The sequence below is a fragment of the Danio rerio genome, chromosome 19 (genome assembly GCF_049306965.1).
Source record: "Danio rerio strain Tuebingen ecotype United States chromosome 19, GRCz12tu, whole genome shotgun sequence".
Classification (NCBI taxonomy): domain Eukaryota; kingdom Metazoa; phylum Chordata; class Actinopteri; order Cypriniformes; family Danionidae; genus Danio; species Danio rerio.
Genome location: NC_133194.1, coordinates 13,369,125 through 13,386,844, shown reverse-complemented (window position 1 = coordinate 13,386,844; position 17,720 = coordinate 13,369,125). Strand labels below are relative to the sequence as shown.

General features: G+C 35.3%; 1 protein-coding gene across 3 annotated transcripts in view; it reads right to left on the bottom strand.

The window, feature by feature from the left end:
- The window catches only part of grhl2b (grainyhead-like transcription factor 2b), a 57,636-nt gene that overhangs the window by 10,433 nt on the left and 29,483 nt on the right, over window positions 1–17,720 (bottom strand). For all 3 annotated transcript variants that reach the window (XR_012394448.1, XM_005159580.6, NM_001083072.1), the window contains 5 exons: window positions 11,795–11,953; window positions 9,119–9,176; window positions 4,796–4,935; window positions 4,282–4,319; window positions 1,171–1,262 (listed from right to left, as the gene is read on the bottom strand). Coding sequence is in view for 2 of the 3 variants with exons in the window: in XM_005159580.6 (XP_005159637.1) it covers window positions 1,171–1,262; window positions 4,282–4,319; window positions 4,796–4,935; window positions 9,119–9,176; window positions 11,795–11,953 (487 nt within the window). In the remaining variant the exon portion in view is untranslated. The remainder of the gene's footprint in view (window positions 1–1,170; window positions 1,263–4,281; window positions 4,320–4,795; window positions 4,936–9,118; window positions 9,177–11,794; window positions 11,954–17,720) is intronic.

Below are 17,720 nucleotides of genomic sequence, written 5' to 3'. Positions count from 1 at the left end.
TAATTATACCTTTCAGAATATTGAAATTTACTGCTCTGACCACTTTGTAGCTGTTTATGTTGCCTGTGCCTTTAGTGCTAGCTCTCCCCACCCACCGTTCCCATATGCCTGTCAGTGTGTCTCCGTCTCGGTCAGATAAACAGCAGACATGAAGGAAGCAGATCCCACGTAAAGTCTGTGAGAAATACTACAGTAAGAAATTTCCCAATGATTATTTGATGTATTTGTTGTGAAGTTAAATCAAGCCTTTCTGGGATGAGTTCTGCGAAGTTCATGCACACACACAGCGGACACACACAGCGCACACGTTAAACTCTGCACTGTTAAACTTTGCACAGCAGATGACACATACATGACAATATCCACTGCTGTATAGCTATTCGTTATGTTAATGTACAAAATAAACAATTTAACGTCCAAAACCAGGATAGAAGCGTCTTCTTTTATAATTGTACTGACATGCGGCTGTGGTAATAAAGTAAAGATGGTAAAATTGCTGTAATTTATTACAAACATGCACTGTTTTAAAAAGATTTTAAACTTGTAAAACCCATTCTTGATCACGTGTGATGATGATTGATGATCACTCATCAACTGATCTTTTAATCCTAGTTGCTTTGCGCATATCTTGTCTTGTTGATATGATTATACTTGTTACTACGGTGACATGTAAGCGCATGGCTGTCAATAATTTTTTTGGGTGTTGAAACCGCACTCCTACATCACGCTGTGGTGGGTCTCAAAATAGAAGGGATTTGGATCCTATTTTAATGACAGGCAATTTAAAAAAAGAGACTTATTTTCATCCAACATGACTGTGGACACACTATACCTACACACAGTTCTGTCTAAATAGTTTACTAAAGTTGAAACAAAGACATTTATACTTTAACAAAATATATATAATAATAAATGCTGTTATTTTGAACTCTCTTCTAAACAAAGAATTCTAAAGAACAAAATGGTTTCACAGTTTCTTTAAAACTATAAAATAGCAAAAATCATAAATATAAGAACCATTTTTAATTTCCTAACAATAATAATTAATACCTAACTGATTCACTCAAAACTGACATTGTAAAATAGTTTTATTTTCCATCAAGATTGGTTTGAAAGCCACACATTAGCACAGTAAATGTGTGTATGTGTGTGTGTGTGTTGTGGCCTGACCTCTCTTCTGTGTGTCTTCTCTGAGCTGTTTATGTGGCGGTGGGCAGAAGTCTTCCTCAGATGACCGGAACATCCTCTTCACCAGCACACTCCTAACACAAACAAACAAAGTGACATCATGATTCTCTCTGAGCAATCAGATGAGCAGATTTCCTCCTCAGTCCATCTCATGCCAATCACCTGAACACAATTTTTTGATGCAATCATGAATTCTAGGAAATGAATAGCCATTTGTTTCAAATTGTTTGTGCCTTTTCATTTTTTCAAGTTTTAAGTAGACAGTGCTCAGCATAACTGAGTACACCCTATTTTGAAAATGATTATTTGTATCCATTTCACAGTGTATATGGGCAATGTATTTTTGGTGCATTTAAACAAAACAGATTTATTAAACAGATATTTTTATTAAAATAATATTTTAGTCACTAAACATATTTTAAAAATTGAAAAATTATACAATTAAATTCTAGCTAAATATTGAAAAAGATACAACCTACAAAATTTCAACAAAATTTTTCAATGTTTTTGCTTCCCTTGATTTTTCCTCTTTTTAAATTCATTTTTAATATTTTTCTATAACATATACGTTTGGGTGCACTAGTTTTTGGACCGTTATCGTACGTTATTTTGTTAGATAAGCTCCAGATTTATATATGCACACATATAATATTGTATAACTTCCTATTAAAAATATGAATTTAAAAGAGAGATTTGGGTGGGGTGTACTTATATATGCTGAGCACTGTACATGTGAGCATAATCAAGATGATTCCCATTCACAATAATTGGAAAAATCTAATAAGTGCTGCATTCCAAATGCCGGGCCAGTAGTTGGGGTTTAAAAATGTAAAACAAAAAACAAACAAACAAAAATAAATATGGCATCCCAGTTTTAGTTTTAAACAAAACAATGCCATAGTTAATAGTTTATAATTTAATAGTTTTGATAGTAGAATTTTCTAAAACTTGCAACTGTATACTAGTTTTTGAAAGTTTGCATTTTCAGTTGGACAAAATGCAATGTAACATAAAGATAAAAAGTTTTTTAGCACCACTTATTAGCTGAGTTTCCGTTGCTGTGCTGATGCACATTACGAAGTATCCTCATGAAAAACAAGTGATGAGAACACAAACTTTCAAATAGAATTCCTTGTAAATTTGCAAAAATATTTACAGAGGTCCCTCGCCATAATGTGGTTCACCTTTTGCAGTCTCGCGGATTGCTTTTGTGCAATTGGACTTTTTTTTACAGTCCATTGTGTTCTGCGTCCTGACCTCCATGGCATGTCTCCTGTACAGTACAAAATGCGTTCAGCTTGCCAGGTTTACATAAATCCCAACATTAGGGGCTCTATTTGTCGAGCCAGTGCAAAGTGCAGGGAGCAAAAGCATTAAGGTTATGTCCGAATCCACTTTTGCTATTTTAAGGATGGAAAAATCTGCTTTGCGTGTGGCGCATGGTCTAACAGGGTTGAGCTTATTCTCTTAATGAGTTATAGGTGTGTTTTGAGAATAAACCAATCAGAGTCTCGCATTTCCTTTAAAAGTCAGTTGCATCGCACCATAGAGCATTTGCTGTTTACATAGCAGACTTTGTAAGTGGAAAAACTGAACACTTCACTAGCGAGAAAACAGTTAAACGGAGCATGTACAGCGTGAGAATGAGAGATGAGCATCCTAATTCTTCAATTTCACTTTCACTCTTGCGGATAGGGAAACGTGTTGTACACACAGACATCCATTAGCCTATACATAATTAATTTATTTTGTTAAGCACAAAGATTTGTTTCAAAACTATTTCTAAATTCAGTTCTAATTTCCAGCAAACGAATAAATGAACAATAATAACGAAGTGTGGTCAAAAAACTAAGTTATATCCAAATACACATGCTGTGCCCCATATGGTCTAAAACCAGACAGGTGGGCATATCTAAGCTTGTTTTAAATAAAACAAATATAAATTTGCATATAATAAATAATACTCCTAATAATACAATTATACAAAAGCAAATTGTCATGAATAAACTAAAAAAGCCCCCCGAGATGAAGAAGGCATGGAGGAAGTGGTTTTTATATTTATGTAGACTAGAAAATAATAATTTTTGTAATATTTTAATCCTTTAAATATTTTTCATTTGTAAAGATATTTGCGTATTGCTGTACATCATGTGTGTATTAAGCAACGTTTAAGCGAGGCGCACAAAAAGCGGCTTTGATCTGGTCTATTGTGCTGTCTATTAAAGTTCCTCAAAATAGCAACGCACCAGCAATGCGCCTTAACACACCTCCTTTCTTAGAACAGAACGCCTATGGGCGCACATATGAGCGCAAATGCATTTGCTATTTTAACAGCGTGGTGCAAACCGTCAAAACGACTCTTGCGCCGAGCTGAAACTAGCAAACAACAATTGCGTCACGCCTTGTGCCGCATTGAGCTATGATAGAGCCCTAGCAGTGTGACTCTGAAGTGCTGCACTGTGTGTTTGCAAGTTTTCTCCCCAAAAAACCCCATAATATCAACAATACCTTCTGCACCGTCAAAGGCACCCACGGTAGCACCCAAAAGGCAGAAGAAAATCCTAGCCATTGCACAAAAAAGTTGGACTTCTGGACATGCTTAAGGAAGGTAGAAGTTACATGAGTGTTTAAACGAGAGAAACATGTGAAAATGTTAATGTCTGTCTGAGAAAAGTGTTAAGTGAAAAGCTATAATAATTGTAGAAATTAAAGCTGATGTGGATTTCACCTATTGCAAGTTATTTTTAGAACATAACTCCCGCGAATAATGAGGGACCACTGTATTTATAAATATTATTATAGACTTGTAATGACAGGGTAACTAACTTTGAACATTACACCCGCATGGTGAACCAAATATCTCGATTATGCTTGCCTTGTTTGCTGTTGGCTACTAGGTTACCAATACTACAGTAAACCACTCTAACTTGACACCTAATTCACATTTTCCCCATTTTTTGTGAACTTAGGAAAAATGGGAACCCAGCTATTTTCAATAATGAAAATTTAGCATGATTATTACGATGTTCATGGTGATTTAAGAACATTTTCTTTTTTAAACCATAAATACTAAAAGAAAAACATGAAACTCACCCCTCACATTCAATTTCCTCTGTATTGAATGCAAATACCTGCAAAAAGATGCACATGGATTTCAAATGAATCTCCTGTGAACATTTATACTCTCTGTAACACTGAGAAGAAGCCTTTAAACAGACACTACAATGACCAGCCCAGCACACATCCTTCCTACTAAACAAATGTCACCAAAGTATCCAAGATACACACAATCACACGCTTCATGAGGAGGCTAACAGTGACCTTTCATGTCAGGTTTTGAAAGGTCAGTGGCTCTCTAATAAGTCTCAGTCTCATTACACACACAATGAACTGCCAAGGTCTTCATGACAGTTCTTTAATGAGCCTTTTTAGACTTCAGGAAGTAAACTCTGAGAGCATTTCTTAAGCATCTGCAAAATAGCAGAGGTTTTTTACACACACACACACACACACACACACACACACACACACACACACACACACACACACACATATATACAAAAGGTGTGATCTGGTCATTGAGTGTGGGTTTCAGAATGACTTATACCTGGCCTGCCCTCTGTAGGTTCCCAAAGTGCACATCCGGGATAAAGAGAACTGGCTGGGCATCCAAATCAGTCATCGTTTTGAAGAGGGTGCTGTCACATTTTTTCGGGACAGTAACGGTCCCGCTGCCTCCATCCTTTCCTGATGGGACAATGTCAATTAATCATATTGATAATAACAGTGGTGACTCATCCTGAACTACACAATCTTCTGTCCAATCATATGTTACCAACTGCCACAAACTAGTAAAGCTTAGCTGTGATTAGGGCTGAATAATATATCGTTTGAGTTTCAAAATCGCAATGTGTGTGTCTGTAATAGTCATATCGCAGGATTGGATTATTTATTAAAGATCAAAAATGATTTAATATTGTCAGCGCCAGTGGTGTTGTGGTTAGGGCATTAACACATGCACTCTGGTGCTCACGGCGACCCGAGTTCGATTCCGCATCGTGGTCCTATGCCGATCCTTCCCCTCTCTCTGCTCCCCATGTTTTCCTGTCTATTCTCTCTATTTTTTTATCCAATAAAGGTGAAAACCAAAAAAAAAATTATAAAAAAAAAGTAATTAAATATGATCATTTTTAATATATATGCATGATGGCCACGTTATTTAACATTTAATTGTTTCATTTCTGTACTTGAATAATGTAAAACATGAAGTAGTTTATTTATTTATTTATTTATTTATTTATTTATTTATTTATTTATCTATTTATTTATTTATTTATTTATTTTCTTTCACAGGCTACGCAGTGGCGCAGTAGGTAGTGCTGTTGCCTCACAACAAGAAAGTCGCTGGTTCAAACCTCAGATGGCATTTCTGTGAGGAGTTTGCATGTTCTCCCTGCGTTCGTGTGGGTTTCCTCCGGGTTCTCCGGTTTCCCCTACAGTGAATTGGGTAGGCTAAATTGTCCATTGTGTGAATGTTTCCCAGGTATGGGTTGCGGCTGGAAGGGCATCTGCTGTGTAAAAACGTGCTGGATGAGTTCATTCCACTGTGGCGACCCCGGGTTAATAAAGGGACTAAGCCAACAAGAAAATGAATGAATGAATAATTTTTCACAATTCATGCAGACACACTGCACAAAAAAAGACTTGATCATGTAAGTCGATCTAAATTAGTAGAATTTGCACAACGTGTGTATCCGCAATAGTCACATCGCAAAGATATGCAATGTCCAGTCTGAATTATAATTGCCCAGAAGCTACAGAAATGTATTTAATCACTCTATTTATATAGACTTTATATGATTTCTGCAGGCTGCACTGTGGCGCAGTGAGTAGCACGACCACCTCACAACAAAAAGGTCGCTGGCTTGAGCCACGACTGGGTCAGTTGGCGTTTCTGTGTGGAGTTTGCATGTTCTCCCCGTGTTCATGTGGGTTTCCTCTGGGTGCTCCAGTTTCCCCCACAGTCCAAAGACATGCGGTACAGGTAAATTGGGTAGGCTAAATTGTCTTTAGTGTATGTGTGTGAATGAGTGTGTATGGATGTTTCCCAGTTATGGCTTGCATCTTGAACGACATCCGCTGCTTAAAACATGTGCTGCAAAAGTTGATGGTTCATTCCACTGTCGTGACCCCAGATTAATAAAGGGACTAAGCCGAAAAGAAAATGAATGAATGAATGATTTATGCCAAAAAAAAAAAAACATTTCTAGAGTATTTGTCTTGTTTCTAGTCCAAACATCTACATTTCAGAGCAAAAACTTGAAAAAGAATATTACGCTTAACCCACTGGCAGATAATTTCCTTAAAACAAGCAAAAAAAAAACAAAAAAAAAACACTTTATTTTTTTTAAAACGAAACAATATTTTTACTTGCTCTCAGAATGTTTTTGATATTCAGACTAGAAACAAGACAAAATAAAGTAAGAAAAGCTTTTGTTGCATTGTGATTATTTAATTTCTCAACATAAAACTGGTAGACTCCCCAGAAAACCGTCAAACAAAGCTATTCAAATTATCGTCTGAAACTGTATTTATATCGCAATATTTATCGCAGAAAAATAAAATATCACAATATTAGATCAATAATCTAAATTAATAAAATCTTTCCAAATAATAATTCAAATCATCTGGTCAAATGATATTCATTTCGCAATATATGTATTGCGGCCCAAAAGGAAAAAAAAGAAGGAATAAAGAAACAAAAAAGGGAACAAAGCAATTTATCAGAGGGCAGGGGTGTCCAAACTTGGTCCTGGAGGGCCAGTATCCTGAGTTTAGCTCCAACTTGCTTCAACACACCTGTCAGGAAGCTTCTAGTCTATCTAGTAAGAGCTTGATTAGCTGCTTCAGGTGTGCTTGATTAAGGTTGGAGCTAAACTCTCCAGGACACCGACCCTCATGGACCGAGTTTGAACACCCCTGCCCTCTAATAAATCGCTTTGTTCCCTTTATGTTTCTTTATTCCTTCTTTTCATCTTCTCTTTCTTAAATAATAAAGAGACTTTAGCTACATCAAATCTTGGGCCGCGATACATATATTGCGAAATGAATAAACATAACCGCTTTGTTTCTTTTTTTGTGGCCTGAGTTTGGACACCTATGTCATAGGGTTTGATTACAGTATCAAATCAAAATACATTTGATGTATATTATTTGAAATGCCATACTTACATACTTATTCCCAGGGCCATTTATATGGAAGTTGATGTTTAGCTGCGAGTAACTAGTTTTTATAAGATGAATTATTAGCCCTATGCTCAAACCCACAACCTGAAGGACTAGGACATATACACATAACCTACGGACAATTTAGCTTACCCAATTCATCGACAGTACATGTCTTTGTCTTTTCATGACTGTTTCCACATACACACCCTTACACTGGAATACAGCCAGGTTTGATCAGGTATGAATGTGTTCAGTGATCAGATCACAAATAGTCCTCCAAAACACATTACGGCACATTACGTTTAAATTATATATGCATTTCTCTGCCTTAAAACTACACATATATCAAATCAAAAAGCTGTATATTGTACACTGTTGTTTTTTCAAATATCCATTCTTGCAGCCACCAGAGGGAAAATCATTGACTGCACACAAACATCCTGCTTAAAGCTTCCAAAGGCAACAAAAAAAGTTTAGTATTGTTAAACTACTGAGATATTGTAGATAATATTGTACATAATATTGTAGTGTTGGTAGCATGTCAAGATGCACTAAATCCAAGGCAATTACACCTACTAGTAACTATTAAGTATCAAATTAATTTAGAGTTTAGTGCTTGTAACAAATACTGTAACAAACTTATTGGTGATTTAAAGAGGGTTTCGGCAGGTAGATACCAGAACACCCGGAGAAAACCCAATACAGGGAGAACATTCAATCTCCATACAGAAATGCCAACTGACCCAGCTGGGGCTTGAACCAGCAACCCTCTAGCTGTAAGGTGACAGCACTACCCACTGAGCCACCGTGTCGCCCTAGCAATGTCATACTTTTTCCCAAGGTGTCACACTTTTTTGTGTCAAGTCTTAAGTTAAACATGAGTGTCTCCATAAAGTGTATCTCCTTTACAATTAATTTCCAGTTGTGTTATTATTTCTCATAGGCTCGAACAAATTCTCTCATTTCAAGATATGATGAAATGAATGAATAATCCAATTCTTCTCCAGTTATCTTTTTAATTTCAATAGCTATTTCACACCAAAAAAATCTGTATTTTGGGGCGAACTCAAAAAAATGTGATAATGATTAGCCATTGAGGTTCCACATTGTCTCCAACAAAAGCCCAGACTTTCTATACCCATTCGTAATCCTGACTGTTTATGACTAAAGAATCTCATCAGATTTTTCCATCCAAACTAACTGAAGCCTCTTAATTAAACTTTTGTTACGTATTTTTGGGGTCTGTAATTGTCCAAATTGTCTCCTTTCTTTCCTGATAAGAAGATGTCAGTTGGACAAATTAATGATAACAATGGTGACTCATCCTGCACCCCACAAGCTTCAGTCCAATCGTATGTTACTAATAGCCACAAATTGATAAAGTACAGCTGTGATGTAACTAAAGCCTCTTGATTACACTTATTTTGTCACATACTTTTCAGACCATAATTGTCCAATTGCGTCCTTTCTTTCCTGAAGATATGATGTCAGTTGAACATAGTGATAATAATTATGGTGACTCATCCAGAAATACAAAAGCTTCTACCCAATCATGTTACTAACTCCCGCAAACATGTAAAATATAAGCTGCTTGATTATTTCAAATGATAGCCGATCATTTAATTGGAAATATGTCAAAACAGGAAATCACATTGTGTGTTCTTTAAAGCTTATGTTTATGAACAGGAAATGTGCTTCACACCTTTTGTCTTCTTGCGGTTTTGTTTCCTCTCCTCATCTCTGATCTTCCTCTCCGCTCCCTGAGCCACAGAATGACAGAAAGGCATACAGAAAAGAGAAATTAGAAACACTAGCATGTCTGTAATGACCACAAGGTGGCGCTAGAGTCATGGAGATTCAGACCAAGAGCACACAATGACGTCTAAATGAATTCACCTGACCCAGTAAAGCTGTAGATTACTGCACTGTGTATTATATAGGTGATGAAGCATATGGAGTGCTGAGGAATGACATGTTTTTCCAGGCCAAAATGAGTTTCATTTGGTTTCACTGTCCTCAAGTTAATGGATTTTGTGAATGGGATTTTGATTGAACTGACAAAATAAGGTCTGTGTTTAACACAAATTCAAGAAGTTATCTCATTTTTGGAATATATTTAAAACCATTTTTTTTAATCATTTGATTATGTGAACAAAATGGACGTTACAGTTCCTTATATATCTTATTTCTCCAAAATAATCCAACAGCCAATGGAAATATCTCAAGGGAACTGCATTATTGTTTCTATCATAACAGTTCTCCATGACTGTTTCCACATACACACCCTTACACTGGAATACAGCCAGGTTTTAGATTAGATTCAACTTTATTGTCATTACACATGTACAAGTACAATGCAACGAAAAGCAGTTTTATTAGGTATGAATGTGTTTGCAGTGATCAGATCACAAATAGTCCTCCAAAACACATTACCGCACATTACGTTTAAATTATATATGCATTTCTCTGCCTTCAAACTACACATATATCACATTAAAAAGCTATAGATAGAATATGCAGCCACCATATTCTATCAACAGAGAGAAAAATCATTGACTGCACACAAACATCCTGCTTAAAGCTTCCAAAGGCAACAAAAAAAGTTCAGTATTGTTAAACTACTGAGATATTGTAGATCATTTTGTACATAATATTGTAATGTTGGTAAAAGATCAAGATGCACTAAATCCAAGGCAATTATACCGACTAGTAACTATTAAGTATCAAATTAATTTAGAGTTTAGTGCTTGTCACAAATACTGTAACAAACTTATTGGTGATTTAAAGAGGGTTTCGGCAAATTTCATCAAGTCAAATATAAGACTTTTTAAGACCCTTTTAAGTCCATTACGAATTACATTTTAGACTTATAAAGGGCTAAACTCAAAAGATTATTTCTAATGGCCCGGTTAGGCCAATGGATTTTTTATTTTTTTTTGTCTTGTCAACAAATGCAATTATTTCTTAGCAACATACTTTAATGTGTCAAAACATGAAAACTCTAGTTGTATTCTCTCTTTTCAACATAATATTTCTGTTTGACAAAAAAAAATGACAAGTTTAACATTGGTAAAAGTATATTTATTGTAGAGGGAATTACATAAATAATCAAAAGTAAATATTTGTTGGTTTTTGGCTCAAATTGATTGAGTATGACTTTTGTTCAACCGAATGATTTTTCTGTAATAAATCCTAAAGTTTCATGCCTATTTATAAATATAATGTCTACTTTCCCTTGCTTTTGTAAAGAGTTTTGTATGAATGGAATATAACATAAAAGGATATATTGCTCTGTTATTATAATGACAAACTGTGTAACTGTTTTTAGATTTCTTTCCCTGGGATTTAGAGAGTTATTTGGAGGGATTGCTGTAAAATAATTCGAACAGCTATTGTAAATTGTATCTCTTTGCAATGAAAAACTTAAATAGAAACTTAAATATTTTTAAGAAGGATGGATTAGGATAGATTGTTGGTGATTGGATGAATGTTGGCCTGATTGTGTAGCTTTACTTGGGCAGAGGAAAATTAAGACCTGTTGAAAAATGATTTAAGACACAAAATCTTTAGAAACTAAAATTTTGTTTTTAAAATTTAAGACATTTTAAGACTTTTTAAGACTCCGGATACCATGTTAAAAGAATGTTATGCAAATTATTATTTAAGCCGTTTCAAAATAATTCAATCTCTTCCACATTTTCTGCATTGTCTCAGAAAATTGCATCTGCTGTCCCGCAAACAAACAATAACCATGTGGTCACCCTAATTATGCAGCTTAACTGCAAGTGTGGATGACATTACGGACTTATTGGATGACTTATTAAAACATTCCTATTTAAACCTGGTGTTTTAATGCCACTTTTTTTATCCAACCACTTGAGGGAGGGCAGTGTATGAACTTTCTCAAGTTTTTTTTTATCTAGAATTGATAAAAAGTCTCACATTTAACGTACACATTAATGCAAAGAAAGAGTAAAGTGCAGAAAGCAGCAGCTTTCATTTGTGCTCTGATATCTACAAAACTACGTTGAATATTGTTATAGAATGAGTGCTGATGAAAGGATATATGTGATGCCTTTGAAAGCTTTTTTTAACTAAAGTTATTAATTCAGACAGTAGAATTTAAATCCAATCTGGCTTGTGCATGAAAAAACACTTCCTATGATATTTACAAATTAGGTCAGTAGGTCTTTAGTGGCTAAATGAACAAAATTTTCCATATGTGTTTGTTTACTAAACTAATCAAATACATTTTCAACTGCCTCTGGTAGTGGTTGAAAGCTCAAACATTTACCATGTTTTACACTTATGTTCAGACTGACAAAAATGCATCTTAATAAGTGTAAATAAGGTCATCTAGTTCGAGGTCAGGGTTCACCTTGTCACAGAAGACCTTGATCTGGCAGTAGGCTCTGTGCAGGGGTTTGTTACTGCGGTTGTTGTAGCTGTAGGTGTCAATCTGTATCATCAGAGGAAGACCTTTCACCCCCTTCTGAGAGGAGAAATCTGTGCTTAGACAGTTCACCGTGATGAAGATCTAACAAACAGAAAGGAAAGCAGAAGCAGTTCAGTTCCCCATAAAAAACTTGTGTAATAAGCAATTTGACTACTTTATTAATAGTGTCCTTTCATGCACTATACACTGACATTTAAATTGGTGTAGAACTTTGACATTTTTAAAATAATTAATTAACAATAATTATTGTTCCAAAGCAGCTTTACAAAAAGTGTGTGTTAAGCCCAGGTCAGATCACATGATTTTGTCACGATTTCGGCACAATTTCCTTGACGTAGGGTGTCGTGGGCAGTCATAAATGACAAATGGATGTAATGACACAGGGTTTAACCATTTCTTTTTGTGTAATGTGACATAGTTCATGACAACCAATAACCATGCCAGCGATGCCTCGTGACACCATCTCAGAAAGTCTAGCATGTGTAATCTTTTCCCCAATCTATAAGACGAGCTTCGTAATGTGGGTGACACTGGGCAATAGAAGCACATAATTTCTCAGTTATATCTGTGGGTGCTGCCATTAATTCTTGGGTCAGGTAATCAAAAAAAAAGGCTGCATATTCACTTATGGGTGGGTCTCAGGTGGATAATATCAATCATTTGTTATGCAAACTTTAACTTCTCTCAATAAAACATTAAAGTGTTTTAACCAATTTTATTTGAACGACTGGCACAAATATGCAGACATCTCCATTCTCACAACGAGTTTCTGAGCTCTCTCAGCCTTTCAACTGAGTTTGTTCTTCAGAGGTAATCTGGAAACACTTCAGTACTACTAATACTTTGTAAAAGCCTGACATGCTTATTCAAATTACCTGAGTAAACTAATTAAATTAAAACTCACTGGCAATGGATGATTTTGTCATTAACAATGAAAACAGTTTAATATAAGTTTCTCTGAAACTGCGAATATTTGACTTTAATTTCATTTAGGCTAGATTTTATTTTATTTAACAAACCAGTTTGTGTTTTGGTGCTGAAGCAAATAGTGGACTTGTTTTGAAGCACTTTACCTCAGATGTTATTCGTTATTTTTCTTTATCTAATAAATAGCTGACCAACAAAAAATACATTAAAATTAATATACAAATTATACCAAATGAAATTTGTTTCAAAAAGATTTTTTTTCCAAGAAAAATATTCAAATATTTTTTTGGTTTGTGCCCATCCACTTGGCTACTCTGTGCGGTGATGATTTGTTTCGCTTATTTAATTATTGCTTCAATGTTATTGATGTATCACATACCTCTGTCATATATTTGCAAATATTTTTAATACGTCATTAATACGTCATTTTAATACATCATTAATACGTAATTTATACGTCATTTTAATACGTCATAAATACGTCATTTTAATACGTCATTAATACGTCATTTTAATACATCATTAATACGTCATTTATACGTCATTTTAATATGTCATTAATACGTCATTTTAATACGTCATTAATACGTCATTTTAATACATCATTAATATGTCATTTATACGTCATTTTAATACGTCATTAATACGTCATTTTAATACGTCATTAATACGTCATTTTAATTAGTCATTAATAAGTCATTTTTCTTGAGCATTTGATTTTTCCATGGTGTTGATGTGCTTTCATTTTCTCTCTCACTCGTGGCAAGTTAAGGTGAGGGAGTGTTTAATTAGCAAGCCATGGCTGGAAAATATAGGCTACATTTAGATATAAAGGAAAACATCTTAATAATAAAAAGCAAATACATGTTTGATACTATAAATGTCATAACAAGGACATAATGAAGATTATTTGCCAGCAAGCATCAGTGTTTATTGAGATTGAAATACTGTTTAAAATATTCAATTAAGATAAGAAATATTGTTATAGCAACAGCTTTGGGAAATAACGCTCGTCATAGAAGTCACAGGATGAAGGATCATGAAGCAATGTGTAGTCTGGCACATTTTTACTCACGACAAGTCAAGATTTAATCAAGACAAAATCACTAAATCTGGCATAGTGACTTTTGTAACTGATGACAAAAATTGTGTGATTTGAAAAATCCATGTGAATCCAAATGTTAAAAAAGTAGGGTAGAGTATAGCTGTCAAGCGTATCCATTACTAATTTGAAGTTATACAAAATAATGTCCATTTTCAAATCTATGATCTATCTGATATCTATTTCATTCTTTTATTTATATAATTTTTTTGTAATCTCAAAAACATTTATGAATTTTTTCATCTGTTGAACCAAAACAATATTTTGAAGAATGTTGGAAAAAAAGAAGCCATTGACATCCATAGTAGGAACGAAAAAAAATACTACCAACATCAATGGCTGTTTATTTCTTTTTAACATACTTCAGTACATATTTGCTTTTGTTCAACAGAATAAAGAAATTTAAACAGGTTTGGAACGAGTGGAGAATGAGCAAATGACAGAATTTTCATTTTGGTGAACGGTCTCTTCAAATAGAAACAAAGAAACTGCAATTAACAACAGTGCTGTTATGATATGCAAAGCAGGTTTATCGCTGTGCATCTTTATGCACATTTACCAGACTTCTGTATAAGAACTGCCATATTCATATTTTCGGCTTGTTCCGGTTTGACCTACAGTCCTGACCGTTGAAAGTGCTGCTTGTTTTTCACCCACCCGCCACCTACACACGCAAAACAGGTACCTGCCTCGACACGTCTATCTGTACCACTGATTGTACAGAAACAACCTTCAGACTTCACATTAAAAACTAAGGCGTTTTTCTGCACAGAAAACTTCTTTCTCCACTTGAAATATCAGTTTATATTTAAGGAAGATTCAATTTGATCTCAAATGCAATCTTTGATTATTTACAATTGCATTTGCAAAAATTCTTTTTAGCCTCTGCCTCCTTGGAAACAGTCTTGCCCGCTAAATATTTACGTGGTTAGTTATTAACAGTTTCATATAATCAGCCATTACCAATGCCAGAGGACAAGAAAGAGGCTATCGTTAAGTGAAGCATGCTAATGAAAGAAAACTGACCTAAAAACTGACACTGCACACTTAGATGGCATAGGAAAAACTTCCAAGCAGCAGAAAATGTGAGAAAATGTGGCACTGATGAGTATGCAATGCAAATCAATGATAGTCACCAGTTTGCTGGCATCTTTCTGATTACTCTAACCTACTCTAATGCATCAGAACACAATATGGATTAGTGAACATAGCAACTTGCAACTAAAAAGTAATTACATAAAAGTGTTACATAATATTCAACACACATCTTTTCATGTGCACTGCAAAAATATGACAAAAAGCCTAACAACAGATATTTTTGTTAATTTAACTAACTAAGTTAATTTAACTAAGTTAATCAGTTAAGTTTTTCTAAATTTAACCAATTAATTAATACTAATATGTTACTTCTGGAGTCAGCTTGACTGATGTAAGTTCATCAAATTAAAATATTTCAGGCAGCAAGTATTTTTTAGAGTTTTAGCATCTTGTGATAACTGTGTTTTAAGTGTCTTGAAGCAGTAGTTTACATTTTGATTTGAGAAAACAAAATGTATCAGACATCTTTTTATGTTACATAAAATCTAATTTATTCTGTGGATTTTTAATGAAGAATGAACATACAAATGGCTTATATGTTAATAATAATGGCTTGCAAAAATATATACAGCCAGTACGTTTAAAAGTCATTGGCCAATGGTGGATTTGGAACGTAGATATATACGCTAGATACCCCATAGGGACCCTTATCATGCGTCAATAGTGCTGCCACATTTGCACAGTGCTCCCAGGACAAATGTCATTCAACCGCAGTAGTCAAGACTAAAGGAAATCTGAATTTAGTGGTGTATGGGTGTAGTAACGAGCAAACAAAGAAGACAAAGTATAAAGGCAGAACATTTCATAGGGAAGATTTCGTTTTTTTATGTTTTTGTATGTTACAAACTTTTGTGCAAAACAAGTAACATTATTGATGCTTAAACAGTCACTTTCTGCAGAGACCATACGGCAAAGTAGCACCAACTTGCTCTAAATTCTAGCCTTATGCTAGTTTTGTTAAATAAAATCAGCAAACAATGTAAATGAAATATGACAAGAAGATGTAGTGCTAGAAAGTAGTGCAGTGCTAAACACTTTTATTATTATTGTCGGCTAAGTGAAGTACAGACTTGTTTTTGAAGTAATTTATAAGGCTGCCTGGTAACATAGCAATGCCTGCACCTCAATGTGCATACTGTCCATCCTAAATTATTGAATATTACAAATGTTATACCATTTCGATCAGTAAGGTGGATGTGCACATTGAGACACGGGGATATCAGTAACAATTTACAATAAGGTTCATTAGTTAATGCATTTACTAACATGAAGTAATCATGAACAACACATGTACAGCATTTATTAATCATAATTGAACATTTACTAATGCATTATTAACATCCAAGTCCATGCTTGTTAACATTAGTTAATGCACCATGAGTTAACATGAACTAACAATGAACTACTGTATTTTCATTAACTATTGTTAACTAGCATGAACAAATACGGTAGTAAACGTATTGTTCCTTGCTTGTTAATGTTAGAAAATGCATTAATTAACATTAACTAATGAACCTTATTGTAAAGTGTGACCGGTATATCAAACCGCTTTTTTAGTGATGAGCGAAAAGCTTAGATGATGAGTGATAAGCTTAGGTGAAAAGTGATATCGATGTTCCTCATGAGTCATTCACAAACTGATCGCTCCCTCGTTTGGAATTAGAAGTAAAAGCAGGACAGGAGATGTGACTCAAGACATGGATTAGTTCAAATTTAACAGGGAGGGAGGATAATACATTTACATGCACACAAACACACACTCTCTTTGTCGGCAATGCACGCGCGGTCACATATCCATCGATGTAGAAAATGGATGTAATTAAAATAAATATTTGCATATTGACCAATGGGAAAACTCCCGATTGTAGATAGATGTATATATGTGTATATATATCTCCAGATAGCCAGTCCTACACTATACCTGGGTCCCACATTCATTTTAAAGGAGCGCTACTGTCACCGACTCGGTCCCAGTCACTCCCCTCGCTGGCCAGCAGAGGCCGCCATCTCCGGACTTCTAGCATTACATCATCCACTTACGCTGATTGTGCACACACCTGTCCTGAATTTAGATAACGACCCACGTACCCTATTTAAGCCGCACTCAAACACTGGTTCAGTGCAAAGTCTTGTTTAGCCCCAGCCAGCATTTCTGAGCGTTATTCCCTGCCTGATTCCTCGTGCATTACTCCAGCCTGTTTCTGACTCTGCTTCGCCTTCTGCCTGCCCACGACCCACGCCTGATACACGGACTCTGATACTCACTGCCTGCCCACGACCCACGCCTGATACACGGACTCTGATACTCAATGCCTGCCCACGACCCACGCCTGATATACGGACTTTGATACTCGCTGCCTGCCCACGACCCACGCCTGATATACGGACTCTGATACTCGCAGCCTGCCCTCGACCAATGCCTGGTAAACCCCTCTGTGTCTATTCACCGCCAGTCTTAATACTTCTCAGACTATTGTTGATGTGTGTTTGCACTTTAGTGCATATTGTGTGTTTTAGTAAAAGCTTGACTAATAAATACTGCATAATGGATCCCTCCGTGTCAGTCTCCTCGTTACAGCTACCCTGTAGGAAAATGGCAGCTCTAATGAAGCATTCCTTCTAATAGACAACAACAGCATAGAAGGCATATAATGTAAATAACTATCGATGTGGAAAATGTTGTATGCTTAATCAATAGCCATGATTCTTTACCACTGAACT